This window comes from Tursiops truncatus, chromosome 2 (genome assembly GCF_011762595.2).
Source record: "Tursiops truncatus isolate mTurTru1 chromosome 2, mTurTru1.mat.Y, whole genome shotgun sequence".
NCBI lineage: Eukaryota > Metazoa > Chordata > Mammalia > Artiodactyla > Delphinidae > Tursiops > Tursiops truncatus.
The window spans coordinates 139,818,243-139,842,644 of record NC_047035.1 but is presented as its reverse complement, the minus strand read 5'-3'; the positions used below and the strand labels follow the sequence as shown (position 1 = coordinate 139,842,644).

The 24,402-nt window shown below is 42.3% G+C and overlaps 1 protein-coding gene across 8 annotated transcripts in view; it reads left to right on the top strand.

Moving 5' to 3' along the window:
• Positions 1 to 7,096: 7,096 nt before the first annotated feature.
• CRTC3 (CREB regulated transcription coactivator 3) overlaps positions 7,097 to 24,402 on the top strand; it is a 103,835-nt gene continuing 86,529 nt past the window's right edge. For 6 of the 8 annotated variants that reach the window (XR_012330289.1, XR_012330287.1, XR_012330288.1 and 3 more), the window contains exons 1-2: positions 7,097 to 7,450; positions 15,182 to 15,280. Coding sequence is in view for 5 of the 8 variants with exons in the window: in XM_073801416.1 (XP_073657517.1) it covers positions 7,259 to 7,450; positions 15,182 to 15,280 (291 nt within the window). In the remaining 3 variants the exon portion in view is untranslated. The remainder of the gene's footprint in view (positions 7,451 to 15,181; positions 15,281 to 24,402) is intronic. The other 2 variants (XM_033852181.2, XM_033852180.2) reach the window with 2 other exon arrangements.

Genomic DNA, 24,402 nt, shown 5'->3' with positions numbered 1-24,402 from the left:
TAACTAAGTTCTGTTCAATGGAATGGATAGAGAAGGAAGTTCATGTAGCAGCTTATGAGAACCTTCCTTAAAGATACAGAATGCATGTGCCCTTCTCCCTTTCTTTTCACCCTCCTGTGTATTGCTGCTTAGCGTGGAGATACTACCATCTTGTATCATGAAGGTGAGGGTGTGAATGGCAGAGCAACAGGATAGTACCTTGACTTTTACACAAGAGAGAAATAAATTTTTGTATTGTCTAAGGTTACTTTTTGGGAGGTTTTCTGTTACAGCTAAATCTAATTCTAAATGATATAGGTATTCAGATTGAAATATACTGAGTTCCAAACAAGATAAACAAAAAATCCATATCTTGACATATTGTTACAAAACTGCAAAGTAACCAAGGAGAGGAGACAGATTGTCTACAAAGGAACAGAAATTAAGCTAAGAGCAACAGCAACAAAAGAGACCAGAAGACCAAAAAAAAAACAACTCTAAGTTCTGAGTTTGACCTGAAAATAACTGATACTCACAGATAACGAGCAATTCTCTTACAATCTTTATTTTTTTATTTTATTTTATTTTTTGGTTGCGTTGGGTCTTTGTTGCTGCACACAGGCTTTCCCTAGTTGCGGTGAGCAGGGGCTACCGTTTGTTGTGGTGCGCGGCCTTCTCATTGCAGTAGCTTCTCTTGTTGCGGAGCATGGCCTCTACAAGCATGGGCTTCAGTAGTTGCAGCACACAGGCTCAGTAGTTGCGGCACGCAGGACCTAGGGCGCGTGGGCTTCAGTAGTTGTGGTGTGTGGGCTCAGTAGTTGTGGTGCACAGACTTAGTTGCTCCATGGCATGTGGGATCTTCCCAGACCAGGGATCGAAACTGTGTCCCCTGCATTGGCAGGCGGATTCTTAACCACTGGGCCACCAGGGAAGTCCTACAATCTCTATGAAAAATGAAGAGGTATGAGAACAACTTAGACAACTAGGGGTCAGAAAACTATAGTCAATGGGCCAAATCTGTCCCACTGTTAAATAAAGTTTCATTAGAATTCAGCCATGTCCATTTATGTATGTGTTGTCTATGGCTGCTTTCATGATACGATGGCAAAGGTGAGTAGTTACAAGGGGACAAGACCAGATGACCTGCAAAACCTAAAATGTTTACTATCTGGCCCTTTACAGCAAAAAGTTTACCAATCCCTGACTTAGACAAATTATACCTCTCAGTGAGTGTGGATTCCCAGTTTCCCTTCTATTCCTCTTAGGGGATGCTCAGATGGCGGTAGCAATGGTCAACAGGCCTGAGGAGCTTCAATTTAAAGCTCCCAGTTTTAAATTCTACTCCTGCCAGAGCTGCCATATCAGCGCTTGGAACCAACTTAGGTTACGGTAGCACATAGGGAAATAATTTTGCCACTCTGCAAGCCAGGTCACTTGGGTCCTGATTCTGGGTCCAGGTTCATGGTCCTGAAATTCTTAGTGTGTCCAAATTATGCAATCTCTCCTTGCCTGTGCCTTTACTTTTAATTTTTTTTTTTAAACCCTCCCAGCACTTCTATGTATAACTTTTAAGTTTTGTCCAGCTAGGGGCTTTCCCATAGCAGGCCTAGCCATGCTCCCCTCCCCCCATCCCATGGACCAATGGTAATTGACAAAGCAGAACATAAAAAGCTGAAACCAAAGTGCCTGAGAACCAGGGGAAAGGGGAAAAACTAATAAGAAGCAAGATGATTTACACCAAAGAACTTCAGAAAGAGGACTAGAGGCACCAGAAGAGGGGAAGGATAGAGCTGAAAATACAAATGTTGGTCAAAAGTGTATACGAGGAGCAGTTAGACACACAGATCTCCTCCCCAACTGCTCAAAGCAACCTGATGACTCCTTTCCACCAGGAGTGTAAACAGGAGGTTAACTCTGGGGAAGCAGAGCCAGAGATGTTCTGGACTCAGGGTGAGGCAAAGAAAAAGCTAGAGTGAGGTGCTGTCTGAAAACAGAGAGAGTAACAGCAAGTCAACACATCAAATAGTGAGACCCTTAGCTCTTCTTTTTTCCCACATGACTCTCAGAATGCCAGCAGTTTATTTATACTCCTGGATAGTCAACTGGAAGATTCTTTAGGCGGGAGAAACTGAACTGCCCAAGAGAAAAAACAAAACAAAACAAATTTTAAAAACTCCCCAGGGACTTCCCTGGTGGCGAAGTGGTTAAGAATCCGCCTGCCAATGCAGGGGACACGGGTTCATACCCTGGTCTGGGAAGATCCCACATGCCACAGAGCAACCAAGCCTATGCACCACAGCTGCTGAGCCTGTGCTCTAGAGCCTGCAAGCCACAACTACTGAGCCCACATGCCACAACTACTGAAGCCTATGCGCCTGGAGCCCATGCTCCGCAACAAGAGAAGCCACCACAGTGAGAAGCCCGCACACTGCAATAAAGAGTGGCCCCCGCTTGCCGCACCTAGAAAAAGCCCATGTACAGCAATGAAGACCCAAAGCAGCCAAAAATAAATAGATAAATATTTTTTAAAAAATAAAAATAATTGATATTTGTACCATCTTTCTTTTTTCTGATTTTACTAGTAATACACACTTGTCTTTAGAATTGCATATAATTTAGAAATGTGTAAAGTAGAAGGTAAGTTTCCCAGTAGTCCCTACATCCCCAAAGACAACTGTTGTTAACCATATCTTGATATGTTTACAAAATTTTTTCTATTTAAGTATAACAGGTACTGGTTTGGTTGCTGTAACAAAGACCAAGATAACAGGGCTTTAAACAAAACCAATGGTTATCTCTCAGTGATGTTATAGTCTAGAAGCAGTTTAGAGCTAACATTGTGGTTCCCCAGGGCTGGGAACCCAGGTGCCTTTGCTACCATCATTCTGTCATTCTCAACACATAGTTTTCATCTAATGGTCTAAGATAGCTGCCCTTGATCTAGTTACCACATCCATATTCCAGCCAGTGAGAAGAAGAGGAAAAAGGCCATTCTCCTTTACATTTAAGAGCATGATCCCAAAGTTGCCTATATTTCTTCTGCTAACATCTGTTGGGTGGAACACAGTCACATGACCATACCTAGTTGCAAGGGAGAATGGGAAATGTAGTCTTTAGCTGACTTTCGCTGGGCAGTGAAGCACCCAGCTAAAGCTCAGTATTTCTTTTAATAAAGGAAGGAGGGAAGAATGAATATGGGGAGACAATCAGCAATCTCTGCTACAGAATATATAAAATATTTATTTAAAAACATTTTAATTTCCAGAAACAAGGAATCTATACATATTTAGTGTCTCTGTCTTAATTATGAATGGAGTCAGGATCACCAGAGGTTTGAGGAAAACCTCTAGATGGAGACCAAAATGAACAAACTGAAAAATAAACTCAGACAAAACAGAGACAGAAAATACAAGGAGTAGAAGAAAATGTAAAAACAGAAATAACCTATAATTAATAGCACACCCATGAAATGAGTACAGGATGCTATTTTTTTTAATTTCAGAAATCAGGAAAGAGCATTCAGTAATTAAAAATACACTAACAGAAATAAAAGTTTAACAGAAGGGTTGAAAGACAAAGTTGAGAAAATTTATCAGGAAATAGAACAACAACAACAAAAGACAGAAATAGAAAATAGGAGAGAAAAGATGAGAAAATTAGAAGAGCAATCTAGGAGATCCATTAACTGACCAACAGAATTTCCAGAAAGAAAGAACATAAAGAAAATTATCAAAAAGATAAGACAATTTCCCAGAACTAAAGGGCATGAGTGTCCAGGTTCCACACACATACCTAATGCCAGTGCAATGAACAACAAACAACAAAGTCCTCACACCAAGGCACGGCATCATAAAATATCAGAACACAAAGTCTTCAGAGAATGGGGGGGGGGGAAATGAAAATAAATAAACAATAACAGCCCTCAAAAAAAAAAACCGAAACAAACAGGTCATCTACAAAGGAAAGGGAAACAGAATGTGAGTGGCCTTCCCAATAGCAACACTGGACATGAGAAAACAGTGAAGCAACGCATTCAAAGAACTAAATGAAAAGGATTTCCGATGAAGAAGAGTATTCTTAGCCAAAATATCAATTAAGTCTGAGGGAAAAATAAAAACATCTGCATACACACAAATTCTCAAGGATTTTATCTTTTATGTATTCTTTCTTTCTCAGGAAACTATTGGAGAATGTCCTCCACTAACATGAAGCAGTACACGGAGCAAGAGGACAACCTGGGACGCAGGAGGCAGAGGTCAGAAGACAGGAGATGAAGGGAGCCCTCAGGATGATGGTGAGGTCAGCCAGCAGATAGCAGTGCAGCAGGCCTGGAGAGCAACCAGTCCAGGATGCAGCAGGAAGGCAAAGTGCTCTAGGAGAGAAGTTCCCCCCCAAAACTGATCATTCATGGGTTCAGTAATGTCTTTCACAGTTCTGGGAACTTTTTAGAAAGAAGACCAGAGGCACCAGAAAGGGGGAGGGACAGGGCTGAAAATCCAAATACTATAAATCAGAGTTGGGAAAGCATTTCTAATGAGTTGAGAGAAATCTAAGCAAATAAAAAACAAAGGCAGTACTCAGAAAAGTTGAATAAAAATGGAACTATAGTACACTGTGTAAACACTTAATATTGACTTACCAAGAATTATCATATAACTACATTGAAAGAATGGGAGCAGGGAAAATCATATTTTTGTTGGGGGGCACAAAAGAGCCAAAGCATCCTTTCCCATAATAGAAAATGAATAGTCAACATCTAAAACTGAAAAATAATCACAAAACAGCAGGAAAAACTTATTACAGTGGGATTGGGCATTACTTCTTTTTAAAATTGTATGCCTTGTAAAACAATTGTTAAAAAAATCCACATGGGGCTTCCCTGGTGGCGCAGTGGTTGAGAGTCTGCCTGCCGATGCAGGGGACAGGGGTTCGTGTCCCGGTCCAGGAAGATCCCACATGCCGCGGAGCGGCTAGGCCCGTGAGCCATGGCCGCTGAGCCTGCGCGTCCGGAGCCTGTGCTCCACCACGGGAGAGGCCGCAACAGTGAGAGGCCCGCCTACAGCAAAAAAAAAAAAAAAAAAAAAAAAAAAAAAAAAAAAAAAAATCCACATGTATTTATTTGATTAAAAAATTAAATAGAAAAAGATTAGATTAACCATAATAAGAATAGAAGTAGGATGACTATCTTCCAAATTAGATAACAGAAACATGGAAATAAAAAACAGTCATTCAGTGCAATAGAATTCGATATGATAGATCCTTGCATTGGTGAATTGGTGGATGAAAATGGAGGATTTAGCTCAACACCCATTCCAGTGTCCTCCTGTGCCTACCTATATTTCAGAAGCTGAAAGGCTACGTTTCCTAGATGTTATTGCAGCTAGAATTCTGGATGCAGTTTTGGCACTTCCAAGCCAATTTTCTCTCTTATTGGATTTGTAAGGTGGCAGTGAAGCTGAGACTGTGTATGTGCTGTTTCTATTGGTGAGGACTGTCGGACTTTTCTACAGTGGCTTCTTCTCATGTGGTTCAGGAGGTGGCAAGTGTAGTGACAGCTCTCCAATTCAGTAGGTGGCTTCCAGATTTTAGAAGAGGCAGTGGCTCTTTTGGTGCCCTGGTTCTGCAGCATGTCTCTCAAGGTCATTTCTGAACCTTTCAACCTGGAGTCTGCTTCCTCAGCCCTCCAAACAAGTCCTTAAGCCATTTTATACCCTATACCCTTTTATACTTAAACTATCTAGAATGAATTCTGTTCTCTGAAACTGAACCCAATGTAACAGGAAAGCAGAAAATAAAATATAAAGAAAAAGGATGGTAGATGGCACAAAATAAAACAGAAGAAATAAATCCAATTATGCTTAATAAAACAAGCTAACCTCTAGCTAATAGAGATATGTTCTCATATTAAATTTTCTAAAAAAAATCTCAGACATATGAAAACTACAATGAAATACTACACAGTAAAACAAATGAATCAATGCAAATGAATTTCAAAAACAATAGTAAATGAAAAAGGTTGCAAAAGGTTATTCAGCATGATGTTGTTTTTGTAAATTTTAAAGCCAAATTTGGTATTTCATATGCAGTTGGTGGAGCCGTACATCGTATGTAGTAAAAGAGTAAAAACATGAATGTGAGTGATACGTACCAACTTGAGCCCAGTGATAATCTCTAGGGAGGAAGGAGAAAGAATAAGGGTCGGGTTTTACTTCTGTCTAATTTTCTATTTCTTTAATAAATACCAAGTAACTGAAGCAAAATGTTTTGATACATTTAATCTTGATAGTGGAGGGAGTAGGTGTCGCTAACATCATTTTCTGCACTCTTCTGCGTGTCCCTAATAGTTCCTAATTTACAAAACGCAGACACACTCTTAGAGCCGTCCAGGACATCTTTACACACAGCCACATCTATACGGAGAGGAGCTCCTGGGCTGCAAGAGAGGGAGAAAACCGTTGGGGCTGAGAAGCTAGTTATAAACGGGGAGTTGACGTCTGACGAGCTGGAGTCTGCAGAGGCCACGGATGCTCAGAAAGAGCCTGGAAAAAGGGCCGGGGCCGAGGAGCGAGGAGGGTGCCCACGGTTCAAGTTCGGGCAACTCGGGAGATGGTTTTAGAAACTGAGATCCAGATTTAGTAACTTTTCTCTTGGGTGGGCCTGAGCGGACTGTCAACGACACAAATCGAGGGAGGAAGCGGGCTGGGAGGCGGAGGACGGAGGGCAGACGTTAGGCCCCAGAGTGTGGGAACTGAGGGAGAGGATTGCTCAAGCGTAGGTCGCCCCGTTTTCACCCCCTGAAGGAAATCAGCATAACTGGAGGGAAGCCGGGCGAGAAGGATGTTAAAACTGTTCTAAAGTTGTAACGTAAATCCAAAGGCCAGGACGTCCCTACGAGGGAGCGTTTTGGAAAAATGGTACCCTAGCTGCTCCCTCACGTCGGATGCGTTTTGCTCTGCTGACGGGGTTTCCTCAGTGTCTGCGTGGCGGGTCGCAAGCCCAGCTCGGGACGCCGGGGAAAGCCCTCCGGTGGCTGGCGCCGAGCCGGGTCGGGGCCGGGCGGCGGGCGGGCCGCGCCGAGGGCGGGGCCGGGCGCGCGGGGGCGGACCTCGGCGCGCTCCCGGCCGCTCGCTGGCGGTGGGGCCGCGGCGGCTCCTCTGCCGGGTCGCGCCGGAGGACGGGCTTCGGGCGGCGGCCGGGGCGGCCTGCGGACGGACGGGTGGGCCGAGGCGCAGGGCCCGCGCCCGCCGTCTCCCCCTCTTGCCGGCGCCGGGCCCGCGCCATGGCCGCCTCGCCGGGCTCGGGCAGCGCCAACCCTCGGAAGTTCAGTGAGAAGATCGCGCTGCACACGCAGCGGCAGGCCGAGGAGACGCGGGCCTTCGAGCAGCTCATGACCGACCTCACCCTGTCGCGGGTGAGGGCCCGGGCCGGCGCGGGCGGGCGGCCACGGCCGCGGGCGGGCCCCGCGCGGCGGGTGAGAGGTCGCGGGGCCGAGGCGATGGCGGGGCCGGGCGGGGTCGCGCCCGCGGAGTGGAACCCGGGAGCGGGGCCGGCGCGGCCGCGGCCTCGGCGCTTGCCTGCCTTCCGACACCCGCTGGAGGTTTGCTGTCGCCGCGGAGGTGGGAGAGTCGCGGGGCAGTGTGTACGGGGAGATGGGAAGGGGCCGAGCCCGGGAAGGCGGGCCGCCGAGTGAGGGCGGCCTAAGGGGGAGGGTGACCGGGAGCGCGGGGAGGAAATCACAAACAGCTCGGAGGCGGGCGGTGCGGCTTCTGACTGCTCCGAACATCCACCGCCCGCGAGTCCTCCCGGACTGCTCGGCGTGGAGGGCCCGAGGCACCCACCCGCTCCTTCGGGAGAGCACCGCGCACCAGTGAATCCAGGGTCGGCCCCGGGCTGGTTTGGGGTCTGTCTGGGTATCGAGATGTGATTCCATGTCGAGTGTGGGACTTCGCTACTCTTCCTCCATGGAGGTGCTGTATCGGTCCGGTTTACTGACTTCAGCCCCGATGGTTCATGAGAACTGGGAAGGTGTACCGCGTTGCTGGTGACGGAGGAGGGTCCAGGAGGAATAAGGCGCCAGCCTGGACAAACACTCGGCGAGGTTAGGTAACTGTCGAGGGAGGCAGTGGAGGATGGAGAGCCAACAGGAGTGTCCGCGCAGAACTGCAGAGAACGAGGGTCAGCGTGAGCGGGGCAGGCAGGCCTTGAGGATCCTGAATGCTGACCTTGAAGGACCATCAGGAGGATGGGGGAGGATGTACAGAAGCGGGGGCGGGGTTGTGGGCAGCCTGAAGGAGAATTGAGAGGGGAGTCGCAAACTGGTGGTCCCTGGCTCGCTGAGCTACAGACGCGATATTTTTTGGCCATTGGTGCTTGGGAAAACTTCTGGAATCTGTCGCCAGAATTGGGAGATTTTTCATAGAAATCAAAGTTGGAGATTTTAATGTACAGTCAAAATTTCGTTCTTTCTCTCTATTTTAAATATATATATTTATATACATTTAAAATTGGGAGACCCGATAACACTCATCCTGATTTCCCATGTGACAGCTAGCTAGCTGGAGCTGGGTGATGGCTGCCCCCTCAAATGGAGCATGTATTCTCTGGTTGGCCACAGTTCACCCCACAGCCTGTCATGTCCCCCACTCCTGAGGCTAGGTGTCACTTGCCATTTATCATATTTTTGATGGTGTTTTCTTTTAGCGAGGTTAAGGAGAAAGTGAAATATCTCTTGTACTTACATTTCTATCATGATGAGAAGAAATATATATAGATAGTGCTAAACCCTATAGCTCAGATTCTCTAGAGTTTAGCAAGCCTGACCAACTCTGCCCCATATGATAACTCAATTCAGCCACCACTTTTCTCTATTCTAATTGCTATAAAATTATGATGTCATTTTGTCCTTCACCTTGTACAGGGCATTATTTACATGTTAATTCTGCCTGTGTTCTTTTCTACTCTCTACCAATTGCAAGTAAAATAATAAATACTGCTTGGCTCCACTGTGTTCATACACACAAAGGCAAACGATGACACTGAATTTGCCTAGTAATCTTTGCTTATTTAAAATTTTAAGGGTAACTTTCATAATGAAATTATAAAACTGAAACACTTCTTGTAGAGAACTCGTAGATCCCCAAGCATATGTTCCAAGGGTCCAAAGATCTCAGATGGAGAAGAATCTATCCAGTTCATTATTGATAACCAGATGGCAGACATACTGATTTTCCATTACTAGCCCATGGTGGGCATGCTTATAAGTGGAACAGACATCGCTAATCAATCTAGGTACTCTTTCCTTTCTGAGTCTGTTGGGCTTCGACTTTTTCTCCATATAATCAGAGTCAGTCCTTCAGAGTTGGAGTTAAATCCTATTTGTTTAGTTGGTGGGATAGATTAGATTATGGAGAATTTTTCACTCTAGCTTTAGGGGTGCAGCCTTACCTGGAAGCAATGGAAATTTTTTGAGAAGAGAATGCTAGGAGGATCAGTTCAATGGTGGTACCTGGGATGATAAGGAGAGGGAAAAAAATGGAGGCAGATATGCCTGGAAAGAGGCTGTTCCTTTGTTCATTCATTAATTTGTTGGTACTTGAGTCCCCAGTGGGGGTGTAGGGGTGGGGGGAGGTGAAGACGTGGTACCTTGCTTCAAAGATCTTATTAATTTGTTTAGCAAATACTTTTTGAGTCTCTAGTGCGTGCTGGGGGTTCGGATGGACACTGGGGATGTAGTGTCTCGTCATAGATTTTAGGGTTTAATGGGGAAGACATTCATTTGACAAGTCAGGACACATTTTGATGAATAGTACGAAAGGGGAACAGTTGGGAGTGTATGGTAGGGAATCCTCACCTCTTCTAGTGGCATAAAGGGTTAGTAGGAGTGGGGAAGGCATGTGAGGGTATATGCTCATGTGTTGAGGGAGGGGAGAGTGTTTTAGGCACAGGGGACAGAGGTTCAGCAAGTGGATGAGGAGGGTAATTTGAGATGAGGCATTCATGGGGATTTGGGACTTGATCCTAAGGACAATGGAAAGTCATTGAAGGGGTTGAACCAGGGGAGATTTGCATTTTTTTTATTTATTTTTTATTTTTTTATTTTTTTTTAAGTTTTTTTTTTTAACGTGCCAATTTTTATTTTATTTTATTTTATTTTTTATTTATTTATTTATTTTTTGCGGTACGCGGGCCTGTCACTGTTGTGGCCTCTCCCGTGCAGAGCACAGGCTCCGGATGCGCAGGCCCAGCGGCCATGGCCCACGGGCCCAGCCGCTCCGCGGCACGCGGGATCCTCCCGGACCGGGGCACGAACCCGCGTCCCCTGCATCGGCAGGCGGACTCCCAACCACTGCGCCACCAGGGAAGCCCGAGATTTGCATTTTGAAAGAATGCCTCTAGCTCCAGAACGTAGGATAGATCGGAGGAAGAGGTAGCAGGGAAATGCTTTGGAGTCTAGGAGATGTGATGATGGTGGCATTGGCAAGGGTGGTAGCCACAGGGAGGCAGAGAGGTGAACAGATTGATACTTAGGAAGTAGAAAGGACCAGACTTGGTGAATGGATGAGGGAGATGAGGGAGAGGGAGGACTCAAGGATGATCCCCAGCTTTTGGACTTGAGCCATTCCAGGGTATCCTCTGCTAAGAGAGGGAGCGCTGGCAGGAGCAAGGCGGGAGCTGACTCAGTGTCAGGAGATGCTGAGTTTGAGGTGCCTGTGAGGCATTTAAGTAGAGATGGGCCAGCAGATAGTTGTATATGTGGTCCTGGAGCTCAGGAGAGAAGTCTAGGCTAGTGGGAATCTTTGGTGTGTAGCAGCAGGAGTAGATTCTGCTGCCTAGGAAGAATTTCTAGAAAAGATCTTAGAAATTGGTGGCCTAAATTCTAATTTGGCCCTCTGATTTTTTTTTTTCTTCAATTAGGGCCAACAGTGAATATTGTGATTTTACATTAAAATCTGGACTCTGGCTTCTTTTGAAAAGAGAGATCATCTAACAACACTTACCCTACATTTCCTCATGGCAGCGATTGCCTGGAGTTGAATAGCTGCTGCCCCCCTTAGACAGGGCACGGTGTGTCCTTCAGTTTGCCACAGTCCCCGTCACTCCCTATGGTTTCCTCACAGTGATTCTAGGCTGCTTCGCTTACTTATTTTCCATACCTGGCACCCGTAGGCTTTTGAGTTTGTAACCCCTGCTGTACATAGAGTGAAACATGGAAAGGGCCTAGGAGAAGCCCAAGGAGCTCCACCATTTAAAGGGGAGATAGAGGAGGAGGAGCCAGCAAAGAAGACTGAAGAGCAACCAGAGAGGTAGGAGGAGAGCCAGGAGGATTATGGTTAAGAGGAGGGGATGTGGACCAGCCGAACCCCGTGCTGCTGACTTGGTCTGATGTGATAAGGACTCGTTCTTTGGTCCAGTCATGTGGAGGTCGTTGGTAACCTTGGTGGGAGCCACCACGTCCACAGTGTGCTGGGTGGAAGGGAGGTTGTGAGGCACTGAGGCCTTGGATAGAGGAAGTGGGACAGGGTTGGGAACTTGTACAAGAAGTTTGGCTTTGAAGGACAACTGGTAATGTGGAGAAACCACACGATCAATAATAGCACATCAACCTGGAGTGTTAATTTTGCTGGAATATTTGGGGAAAACTATTACTTTTATATTAAAACAAACAATAGATATGTTATGGCATAGTGAGGCCTCAGAGAGGAATAGAGGAGACTAGAAAGATTAGATTTGGGCTGAATATGGAGCGTTATCTCTGCCAGCCACTGTGCTGATCACTTTACGTTCATTATCTCATGTAGTTCTCACAGTAACCCTGTGGACTGTGTATCTGGAGCGATCCTCATTTTGCGGGAGAGCAAACAGACTTGAGACATAAGGTTGCATCGCTGGTAAGAGGCAGAGCTGGGGTTTGATTATGGTTGTCACACTGAATGTCTATATGCTGAACTGCTTTTTCTCCCCCATTAGGATATCTAATTGTACCAGCGGCATTTGTTGAAAACGGTTTTCTTTCTCCATTGAATTGCTCTGACACTTTTGTCAAAAATCAACTGGCCATGTATACATCGGTCTATTTTTGGACTCTCTCCTGTTCTATTGATCTGTTCATCTCTCTTTTGAACAACAGCACATTGCCTGGATTACGATAGCTTTATAGTCAGTCTTGAAACAAGGTAACTTAAGTCTTCCACCTTTACCGTTCTTAAAAATTGCTTTGGCTACTCTAGGTCATTCACACATCTACAGATTTTAGAATTATCAATTTCTGTGAAAAGGGCTGCTGGGATTGTGTTGACTACTACAACACTTTTTCAAAAAGGAATTAGTGAGACTTAGATCTCATTTCATATAGACATTGGAGAAAATTCCACTAAAAGTGTGTGACTATAGGCTAAAAGTTGCTAACTCAAGGTACTGGGTGAGGCAGGTCAGGAAAATGAGTGGAGGGGCGCGGAATGAGATGGCAAATGGTAGCTGATCTTGGGCCATAGTGGAGGAGTAACAGGGTACAGTGAGGACACGGGCAAACTGGAGAACCCAAGCCCTATCTAAGGGGGCAGGCATTTCTCAGCTCCACACACTGTTGCCATGAAGAATATGGGTCAGTGTCATTAGATCTTTCAATCAAGACAAGATGGAAATCCAGATGTTTGTGGCTTCTTGCAATTTAAAAATTTAAAACATTGAGTGGGTCAGACAGAACTCTGTAGGCTAACCATGTCCTGTCGCCTGCCAGTCCATGACCTCTGCCTCAGGCTAATCAGCCTTTTGTCCTCATTTTCCTCATCAGTAAGCATGACGGTATTGAAGACAGTCTCTAAGGTTCTTTCTAGCTCAATGGCTCTAAATTTCAAAAGAGAAAAGTGTCAGAATTACTCAAGGGTTTAGGAGGTAGTTGAGGTTATCAACAATAATGATAATATTTTGAGCAGTTGTCCAGACCTGTACACTTTACACACCACTGTCATGTCTGTTCTCTGTTTTAATCCTTCCACCGTCTTTGTGAAGTAGGCAGCAGAATAATCTGTGCAACCACATGGGAGCTCCGGTTTACAAAGTCAGGTCTTCCTGTTCCAAATCCATTGCTCTTTTTACTGTAGCACAACCGTCTCTGAAGACTCCAGAAATGGGCAGTTTGGTAGGGACAGCAGATATGGACGACCGCTAAGAGAGCCTCAAGCTCAGTTGAAGGCAAATCTCTAGCTAGATTTAGAACTTAGCTTGGTTGAAGTGTCAAGGCTTTTGGGTAAGAGTTGAAGCCTTTGTGAGAACTCCCTGCAGGTAGGAACTTTGGCACGTATTCATCTTAGTAAGCTAGCGTCTGGCACAGTACCTGACACACAGTTAAACGTTTTTATGTAAGTGACTAAGTGGATGGATTCATGCAAGAAGGAATCAAAGGCTTTAGATCAAGGGGGCTGAGAATTTTGTCGAGAGACTTTCAAGGATAGAGAGTCAAATGCTTCTGGTTGAGAATGTCAAGATCAAAAGCTGAGACTTTATAACTTAGCAGATAGATGGGAAAAGCTCATCATGGCTTCCTTCTCATATTTGGCTCTCAGATCTGGGTTTTGATTAATAGAGTTTTACTGTGCAGTATGTTTGAGAAATCAAGTACAGTGGGTATAAGGAAGTTAAGGCTGCCAAAGGGTTTTATATGCCTTTAAAACTTCCAAACAGATACAAGTCCTTATCTTTGGAGATGCACATTGAAATATGGAATGCTAGGATGCCTGGATTTCTTTCAGTGGAGTGCAGTGGGTGATGGAGGAGGTAAAGATGAATCAAGATTGGATGTAAGTTGATCATTGTTGGAGCTGGAAGATGAAGAGATGGGGTTTCATTTTACTTGTCTCTATTTTGTACGTATTTGAAAATTTTCATAATAAATGTAAAAACAAAAAATCAGAGCGCTTCATAGGTGCAGCGATGCTTTTGGTCAACCAAACTTCACTTTTCTCTGAGCTTGTGAATAGTATGATCATTGAGGGAGAAATGGAACAAAGGAAAGGTACATGGCAGAAATAAGAATGTGGGTTTTGAGTTAGCCATAGCTCAGCCTCCTCTAGCTGTGTGACCTTGGGCAGGTGTCTGAACTTCCCTGAGTCTGGGTCTCCACGTTCGTAAAAGCAGGATCATGTGGTCTCCCTTGGTGATTGCTGAGAGGGTTAGGGATAAAGTGGGCAGAGCGTCTGAGGACAGCATCTGGCTCATCTTAGGGGCTCATATCTGGTAGTTTTTATTATTGTTAGACAAAGACAGAGAGTAATGAAAGGGTAAAAACCTGCCTCGGAGTTCCTATCTACCCTTTCTTCCCTACATGAATTACAAGTGCCAAGGGTTACATAACCACAGAGGTAATTTATTATTTTAGAAGCAGAACTCTTAAAGACCAAATTGGACCACTCTGGGGTTTACAAGAACTGTAACCAGTTTACTGCCTTTTGAAAAATGAAGCAAGGAAGAACTTACAGAAGAAAAGCATATTAAAACAGTGGGATACCATTTTATACCTGTTCAGTTGACCTGCTTCTTTTCCCCAATTAATGATAATATCCAGTGTTAGTGAGTTTGTGGTCAAACTGTTTTCTCATATATACATTGGTATACTCTCTGGGAAAACATCTTGGCAGTGTGTATGGAGAGCCATCAAAAGGCCCAAACCCAGAGACTTAGGAATCACTCTTTGCAGTGTGTTCTAAGGAAATAATTCAGAAGAAGAAATGTCATATAGCCATTAAAAATGCTTATGTAACGTCATAGAAAAGAGTTATGATGTAAGCATGCAAGATTGTACCTATGTTGTGGTCACCACTGTGCAGTTATTACACATAAATGTAAAAGGAGACTGGAAAAGAGCATGGAGAAGGGAAGATAGTCAGTGTGTTAGAGTCATGGACAGTGGCTTAGTTTTTTTTAAGAAATTCTTTTGTTGCTGTGCCTCCACACACATAACACTCAAAGACCGTGCAAGAGTACCTCACTGTCATGGCTGAGACATTTAGCACAGGGGTAAATTCTTTCCAAAAATAGACTAATCAAAACCCAGAAAGCACTGGAAACCTGAAGGTTTTAAGTAGAGAAGAAACTGAAGCCAAGACTTTCACTCTTGAACCATTTCGCTACACAACACCATACTTTGATGCTTCTTTCAGATCTTTGCTGTCATCTCTCAACAACTTTGAAATGTCTTTGTTCCCAGGTTCAATTTCAGAAGCTTCAGCAACTGCGCCTTACACAGTACCATGGAGGATCCTTACCCAATGTGAGCCAGCTGCGGAGCAGTGCCTCCGAGTTTCAGGTACCTGAGATACTTACTTTCTTTGAGCTGAGTGGAGTGTAAAAGAGAAGCAAAAATTTTCCTTGAAAAGATTAGATCTTGGCTTCCCTGGTGGCGCAGTGGTCGGGAGTCCACCTGCCAGTGCAGGGGACATGGGTTTGAGCCCTGGTCCGGGAGGATCCCGCATGCCACGGAGCAGCTGAGTCCATGCGCCACAGCTGCTGAGTCTGCGCTGTGGAGCCCACGAGCCACAACTACTGAAGCCCGCGTGCTTAGAGCCTGTGCTCCGCGGCAAGAGAGGCCAGCACCATGAGGGGCCCGTGCACTCGCCACAACTAGAGAAAAGCCTGCGTGTAGCAACGAAGACCCAATGCAGCCAAAAATAAAAGAAAAAAAGATTAGATCTTGAAGATAAACTGGGCTTAGATACAGTTCAGTGTTCTTCTGGGAAGTCCATTGTTATTCTTTTTCCTAGTTACTGCAGCATAAGATAGTGTTATTTCACAAATGGTCTAAGGCAGCACTGTCCATTGGAAATATAATGTGAGTCACATATGTCATTTAAACATTTCTAGTAGCCACATTAAAGAAAAAGAAACCAGTATAATTAATTTTAATATTATTTAAATGATTTAAATAATTATTTGACCCAATCTATCCAAAATATTATTGTTTAAACATAGAATCAATATTAAAAAACATTAATGAGATATTTCACATTCTTTTTTTTCTTTTTTTTCAATTAAGTCTTTGAAATCTGGTGTGTATTTTGCACTTAAAGCACATCTTAATTTGTACCAGCCATGTTTCACTACCTTCATGTGGCTAGTTTCTACCATGCTGGACAGGACAAATCTACAGCATAGATAAGTGGTCTGTACTGCACTTATTTTTAAATTAAAAAAAAATTTTTTTTTGGCTGTGTTGGGTCTTCGTTGCTGCGCGTGGGCTTTCTCTAGCTGAGGTGAGCAGGGGCTACTCTTTGTCGAGGTGCGTGGTCTTCTCATTGCAGCAGCTTCTCTTGTTGTGGAGCACAGGCTCTAGATGCATGACCTTCAGTAGTTGCAGTATGTGGGCTCAGTAGTTGTGGTGCGTGGGCTCAGTAGTTGTGGCTTGCAGGCTCTAGAGCACAGGGTCAGTAGTTGTGGCGCACGGGCTTAGTTGCTCCGTGGCATGTGGGATCTTCCCAGACCAGGGATCGAACCCCTGTCCCCTACATTGGCAGGCAGATTCTTAACCATTGCACCACCAGGGAAGTCCCTATATTGCATTTAGATTAGTGCAGTGTCATAGGGTGCTTTAATCATTCATATTAGTGAAGAGCCTTGTTCAAAACAATGTGGAATTGGTGATTTAGACAGTGGTATATGGTACTGTTTTTAAGATCTGAATTAGATTTAGATATCCTAGTCTTTGAATAATTAGGAGGCTGACATTCTAATTATACAATTTAAGGTTCAGTGTTAAATTTCTTTGTTGTGAAATCTGGTTCACTTTGTTTGATGATGTCCCGTAAAGCAGAAATATTATTTAAATGGATACTTCCATTTGGGAGTGCTAATAGGAACTCTTAAATGTAATGTGATTAGAAAAAGTACTATATGAACATATTTGTACCTTAGTACACTGGAATCTTGTCTTTAATGAGTTTGGAATCTCACTATAATACTGCCTATATTAGAAATCTACCTCTGTAGATCAAACTATCTTACATGTTGGCTATTGGGTCATTCAGTATCCAAATAAAGTAGATCTCTGCTTTATGCTGGATTTCATGCTTCAGAAGATAGAACTTTGTCAAGATATGCTGTGTTTGAAATCCCGATTTTGTGGTACTTTCCTGTCAACTTTAGAGGAATATAGAATGTACTGTAGTGTCCTTTTCCTTGTGTATTGGGGGATGGGATGAAGTGACAGACCCAGGGCTTCCCGGGATTCTTTCTCTGAGTAATTTTTAAACTTTGAAACAATCACAAACTTACAGAAAAGTTGGATGTACAGTAAAAATAACTGTATTTTTACCCTTGAGAATAAGTTGCTGACCTAATGCCCTATCAACCCAAAATACTTCACCGTGTATTTCCTACAAGCAAGGCCGTTGTTCTACATAATCTGAATAGAACCATCAAAATCAGGAAATTAACAGTGATGCATTATTACCATTTGATCCTGAGACCCCATTCAGGTTTCACCAGATGTCCCATTACTGTCCTGCACAGCAAAAGGATCCAGTTCAGAGCACATACATTGTCTTTAGTCTCCTTCAGTCTAGAACAATTTTTCAATCTTTTATTTTTGACATTAAAGAAATTATTTTTGACTTTTGTGACCTTGCCACTTCTGAAGATCACAGGCCAGTTCTTTTTTAGAATATCTCTCTGTTGGGGTTTGTCTGTTTCTTCATGATTGGATTCAGATTACGCATCTTTGGCAGGAATAGCCAAAGGTGGTTCTGTTATTGTATCCCATTAAGTGGGTGATTTTTCATTTTCATGATGTTCACTTTTATCACGTAGTTAAGGTGGTGTCTGTCAGTCTTCTCCACTCTGAAGTTACTCTTCTCCTTTGTAATTAATAGGTATTTTGTGAGGAGATACTTTATCCTGATTCTCATCAAACTTTCAATTTATACATTTATTTATTTATTTCTATATTTGTGGTTTTGTGATTTCTTATTTTTTTCCATGGTTTATAATCTATAACTATTATTGTTATTTTGGTCCTCACATTATCCCTGATTAGGCCAATAGGAGCTCCTTCCCAGGATTCTTGTCAAACAGAAAAAAAGGGAATCCCAGAAGCATAAATTTTTTTTAAGCAAACACTTTTGAAGTGTAATTTATATGCAATACAATTGACCTTCTTTAGATTTACAGGTTATGTTGTATAATTACCACCACAATCAAGATACAGAACAGTTTCATCATCCCCCAGAAGTTCCCTTAATATCCCTTTGTAATCTATTCCCATCCCCTACCTCCAGCCTCTGGAACCACTGATATGTAGTTTTGCCTTTTCCAATGTATCCTATAAACAGAATCAGAAGTAGAGTTCTTCTTTCACTTAGCAATTGCATTTGAGACTCATCCATGTTGTGGCATGTATGAGTTTCCTAGAGCTGCCGTAACAAAGTACCACAAACTGAGTGGCTTACGTTTTGAACAGCAGAAATTTATTCTCTCACAGTTCTGAGGCTGGAATTGTGAAATCAGGGTGTCCATAGGGCCATGCTCTCTGGGGGCTCTAGGGAAGAATCCTTCCTCGTCTCTTCCCAGCTTCTCTTGGTTGCCTCCAGTCCTTGGTGTCCCTTGGCTTGTAGCTCCATCATTCTGCTCTCTGCCTCCATTCCATATGGCCTTCTTCCCTGTTTGTCTGTGTCCAAATCTCCCCCTTCCTTCTCTTATAAAGACACCAGTCATTGGATTTAGGGCCCACCCTAATCCAGTATGACCTCATCTTAACTTGTTTACATCTGCAAAGATTCTCTTCCCAAATAAAGTCACATTCATGGGTACTTGGTGTTAGGACTTGAACAAATCTTTTTTGGGGAACATGATTCAACCCACTACGTTGCAGTTATCAGTAGTTGACTCTCTTTATTGCTGAGTAGTATTCCATTTTATGGAGGTACTATAATTGGTTTATCCATTCATCACTTGATGAGCATTTGGATTGTTTCCACCTTTTGACAATTGTGAGTAAAGATATTCACATTCAGTTTTTGTGTAAACACCTAGTAGTGGAACTGCTGGATCAAATGTAAGTGTATATTTAACTTTGTAAGAGACTGCCAAACTGTTTTACAAAGTGGCTATACCATTTCACATTCCAGCAATGTTCCAGTGACTCTGCATTCTCTCCAGCCCTTGGTATTTCATTTCTTTTTTTTAAAATTGTGGTTAAAAAAACACAACATAAAATTTATCATCTTAACCATTTTTTTGGACTTTTTGTTTTATTTTATTTTTTTCACACACACACACTGTATTTTATTTTTATGAGATAAATAAACTGACACCAAGCATTGTAAATGGATGACCACAACAAAAACAACAATGATTGCAATTACCAAACACGAAACACACTCACACTATGTCGTAATATTGACATTCACTCCAGGAATCCTCCACTGTAACAGTGCCTTTACTTTGCAGTGAAAATTGATTTGTATATTTTTTGCCTCTGAGTCCTTGTGGGATTATTATTTTTTTTATTCAAACAGTAAGTCACAAATATTATAATCATCCTCATCAGTTCACTCAGTCCCATGTAATTAATTTTCTTTTTCATCTTGATCTTTTGTTAGCACTTCTATGAATTCATCAGTTTTCCATTAGAGTTCTGAAAATGCTTATTCATTCAGTTCAGTAATATAGTCAGTTACCAGAAACCTGTACTTGTCAGAGTCTTCTCCATGAATTCCTTGAAGGTGAAACCCTTTTATAGAAACATTTTTGCGAAAGCTTCAGAATATACCCAGAAGTGTCTGTGAATGACAAAAGACTTAAAAATGACCACGGTTAAATATTTGGTGAAAGTTCATAATAATGCAATTGACAAGGAAATTTAGTTATTTCTGAGATATACATTTTAAAGTAATAACTAGAATTATGACTTATAACATTATACCAGAACATATAAGATTTTTAGAAATTTCATGTAATGTCTGAAACATTTACATTAACATATTTCCATATAAATAACCCAAAGAAAGTTTAGCATTAGTTGTTTTTTTTGTTTGTTTTTTTATACTGCAGGTTCTTATTAGTCATCAATTTTATACACATCAGTGTATACATGTCAATCCCAATCGCCCAATTCAGCACACCACCATCCCCACCCCACCACAGTTTTCCCCCCTTGGTGTGCATACGTGTGTTCTCTACATCTGTGTCTCACCTTCTGCCCTGCAAACCGGTTCATCTGTACCATTTTTCTAGGTTCCACATACATGCGTTAATATACGATATTTGGTTTTCTCTTTCTGACTTACTCCGTATGACAGTCTCTAGATCCATCCACATCTCAACAAATGACTCAATTTCGTTCCTTTTTATGGCTGAGTGATATTCCATTGTATATATGTACCACAACTTCTTTATTCATTCATCTGTCAATAGGCATTTAGGTTGCTTCCATGACCTGGCTATTGTAAATAGTGCTGCAATGAACATTGGGGTGCATGTGTCTTTTTGAATTATGGTTTTCTCTGGGTATATGCCCAGTAGTGGGATTGCTGGATCATATGGTAATTCTATTTTTAGTTTTTTAAGGAACCTCCATACTGTTCTCCATAGTGGCTGTATCAATTTACATTCCCACCAACAGTGCAAGAGGGTTCCCTTCCCTCCACACCCTCTCCAGCATTTGTTGTTTGTAGATATTCTGATGATGCCCATTCTAACTGGTGTGAGGTGATACCTCATTGTAGTTTTGATTTGAATTTCTCCAATAATTAGCGATGTTGAGCGTCTTTTCATGTGTTTGTTGGCAATCTGTATATCTTCTTTGGAGAAATGTCTATTTAGGTCTTCTGCCCATTTTTGGATTGGGTTGCTTGTTTCTTTAATATTGAGCTACATGAGCTGTTTATATATTTTGGAGATTAATCCACTGTCCGTTGATTTGTTTGTGAATATTTTCTCCCATTCTGAGGGTTGTATTTTCGTCTTATTTATGGTTTCCTTTCCTGTGCAAAAGCTTTTAAGTTTCATTAGGTCCCATTTGTTTATTTTTGTTTTTATTTCCATTACTCTAGGAGGTGTATCAAAAAAGATCTTGCTGTGATTTATGTCAAAGAGTGCTCTTCCTATGTTTTCCTCTAAGAGTTTTAGAGTGTCTGGTCTTACATTTAGGTCTCTAATCCATTTTGAGTTTATTTTTGTGTATTGTGTTAGGGAGTGTTCTAATTTCATTCTTTTACATGTAGCTGTCCAGTTTTCCCAGCACCACTTATTGAAGAGACTGTCTTTTCTCCATTGTATATCTTTGCCTCCTTTGTCATAGATTAGTTGACCATAGGTGTGTGGGTTTATATCTGGGCTTTCTATCTTGTTCCATTGATCTATGTTTCTGTTTTTGTGCCAGTACCATATTGTCTTGATTACTGTAGCTTTGTAGTATAGTCTGAAGTCAGGGAGTCTGATTCCTCCTGCTCCGTTTTTTTCCCTCAAGACTGCTTTAGCTATTTGGGATCTTTTGGGTCTCCATACAAATTTTAAGATGATTTGTTCTAGTTCCGTAAAAAATGCCATTGGTAATTTGATAGGGATCGCATTGAATCTGTAGATTGCTTTGGGTAGTATAGTCATTTTCACAATATTGAGTCTTCCAATCCAAGAACATGGTATATCTCTCCATCTGTTGGTATCATCTTTAATTTCTTTCATCAGTGTCTTATAGTTTTCTGCATACAGGTCTTTTGTTTCCCTAGGTAGGTTTATTCCTAGGTATTTTATTCTTTTTGTTGCAGTGGTAAATGGGAGTGTTTCCATAATTTCTCTTCAGATTTTTCATCATTAGTGTATAGGAATGCAAGAGATTTCTGTGCATTAATTTTGTATCCTGCAACTTAACCAAATTCATTGATTAGCTCTAGTAGTTTTCTGGTGGCATTTTTATGATTCTCTATGTATAGTATCATGTCATCTGCAAACAGTGACAGTTTGACTTCTTCTTTTCCAATTTGTATTCCTTTTATTTCTTTTTCTTCTTTGATTGCTGTGGCTAGGACTTCCAAAACTATGTTGAATAATAGTGGTGAGAGTGGACATCCTTGTGTCGTTCCTGATCTTAGAGGAAATGCTTTCAGTTTTTCACCGTTGAGAATGATGTTTGCTGTAGGTTTGTCATATATGGCCTTTATTAGGTTGAGGTAGTTTCCCTCTATGCCCACTTTCTGGAGAGCTTTTATCATAAATTGGTGTTGAATTTTGTCAAAAGCTTTTTCTGCATCTATTGAGATGATCATATGGTTTTTATTCTTCAGTTTGTTAATATGGTGTATCACATTGATTGATTTGCATATATTGAAGAATCCTTGCATTCCTGGGATAAATTCCACTTGATCATGGTGTATGATCCTTTTAATGTTTTGCTGGATTCTGTTTGCTAGTATTTTGTTGAGGGTTTTTACATCTATATTCATCAGTGATATTGGTCTGTAATTTTCTTTTTTTGTAGTATCTTTGTGTGGTTTTGGTATCAGGGTGATGGTGGCCTCATAGAATGAGTTTGGGAGTGTTCCTTCCTCTGCAATTTTTGGGAAGAGTTTGAGAAGGATGGATGTTAGCTCTTCTCTAAATGTTTGATAGAATTCACCTGTGAAGCCATCCGGTCCTGTGCTTTTGTTTGTTGGAAGATTTTTAATCACAGTTTCAGTTTCATTACTTGTGATTGGTCTGTCCATATTTTCTGTTTCTTCCTGGTTCAGTCTTGGAAGATTATACCTTTCTAAGAATTTGTCCATTTCTTCCAGGTTGTCCATTTTATTGGCATAGAGTTACTTCTGGTAGCCTCTTAGGATGCTTTGTATTTCTGTGGTATCTGTTGTAACTTCTCCTTTTTCATTTCTAATTTTATTGATTTTAGTCCTCTCCCTCTTTTTCTTGGTGAGTCTGGCTAATGGTTTATCAATTTTGTTTATTTTCTCAAAGAACCAGCTTTTAGTTTTATTGATCTTTGTTATTGTTTTCTTTGTTTCTATTTCATTTATTTCTGCTCTGATCGTTATGATTTCTTTCCTTCTGCTAACTTTGGGTTTTGTTTCTTCTTCTTTCTCTAGTTCCTTTAGGTGTAAGGTTAGATTGTTTACTTGAGATTTTTCTTGTTTCTTGAGGTAGGCTTGTAAACCTCCCTCTTAGAACTGCTTTTGCTGCATCCCATAGGTTTTTATTTTATTTTATTTTATTTATTTATTTATTTATTTTTTGCGGTACGCGGGCCTCTCACTGTTGTGGCCTTTCCCATTGCGGAGCACAGGCTCTGGACACGCAGGCTCAGCAGCCATGGCTCACGGGCCTAGCCACTCCGCGGCATGTGGGATCTTCCTGGACCGGGGCACGAACCCGTGTCCCCTGCATCGGCAGGCGGACTCTCAACCACTGCCCCACCAGGGAAGCCCAGAAGGCAGGTTCTTTACCACTGGACCACCAGGGAAGTCCCCTCCATAGATTTTTAGACTCAGCTTTTTGACTTCTACAAAAAGTCGTGTTGGGATTTTAAGTGGGATTTCACTGAATCTGTGATCAGGTTGGGGAGAACTGATGTTTTAATACTGAGTTTTCTTATCCATGAACATGGAACAGAAGCAGAGATTTTTGATTCAAGTTAAGTTGCTTATAATTAGTTATTTAAACACAGTCCACTTCCTTTTATGTTTATAGATCATTTTGGAGTTTACAGAATGTTTTCACAACTCTTATTCTACTTGATCCTTAATACATTAGTTGGTAAGCATAGCACTATATTAATATTGGTTAAAGACCAATTTTCTATCCTAATGGAGGATCTAAAAGTACATTCTTTTCACCTAACCCATTGGGCCCTTATTCAGAGAACACAAACTTACCAGATGAGTAAACCAAAGTAAGCTTTTCAGGCTAACTTCTGATAATCCTTAGCAACGGACAGGTCATTGGTCAGGGGTGACTAAGGTTACAGCCCTCCTATTTCTAGGCAGGGCCTGGCCTGTGTACACTGAAGGCAGAGAGAGGAAGTGGGCATTATCTTCTTCTCTGAGGGCTAGGGTTGTCTCTTCTGGTTAGGGGAGGGCCTGCCGTTCTCCAGTGCGTTGCAGCCTGCGTAACAGCGAGGGCGCCTGTTGGCTGTGCAGCCTGATTGTCAGGCAGCTACAGAGAGAGGGACAGAGGGCATCTCTTTGTATAGTGCTATCTGGGTACAGTTGTAGCCTTTCACATCCTTCACATAACCTCCCTAGTTCTTTCAAATTATATCACTAAAAACTAATCACACTTTTTTACATTTCTGACTGCTACATTTTTTAAAAATTGGGTCATCTTGTTTATAACTGAGAGTTTATAATTTAGGGAGCAATCTGGCGGCCAAAGGGAGAAAGCCCTATTGCAAGCAGAAGGGCTTGGCCAGATGCAAAATGGTGATTTTTCTGAGACCCACCACCAATA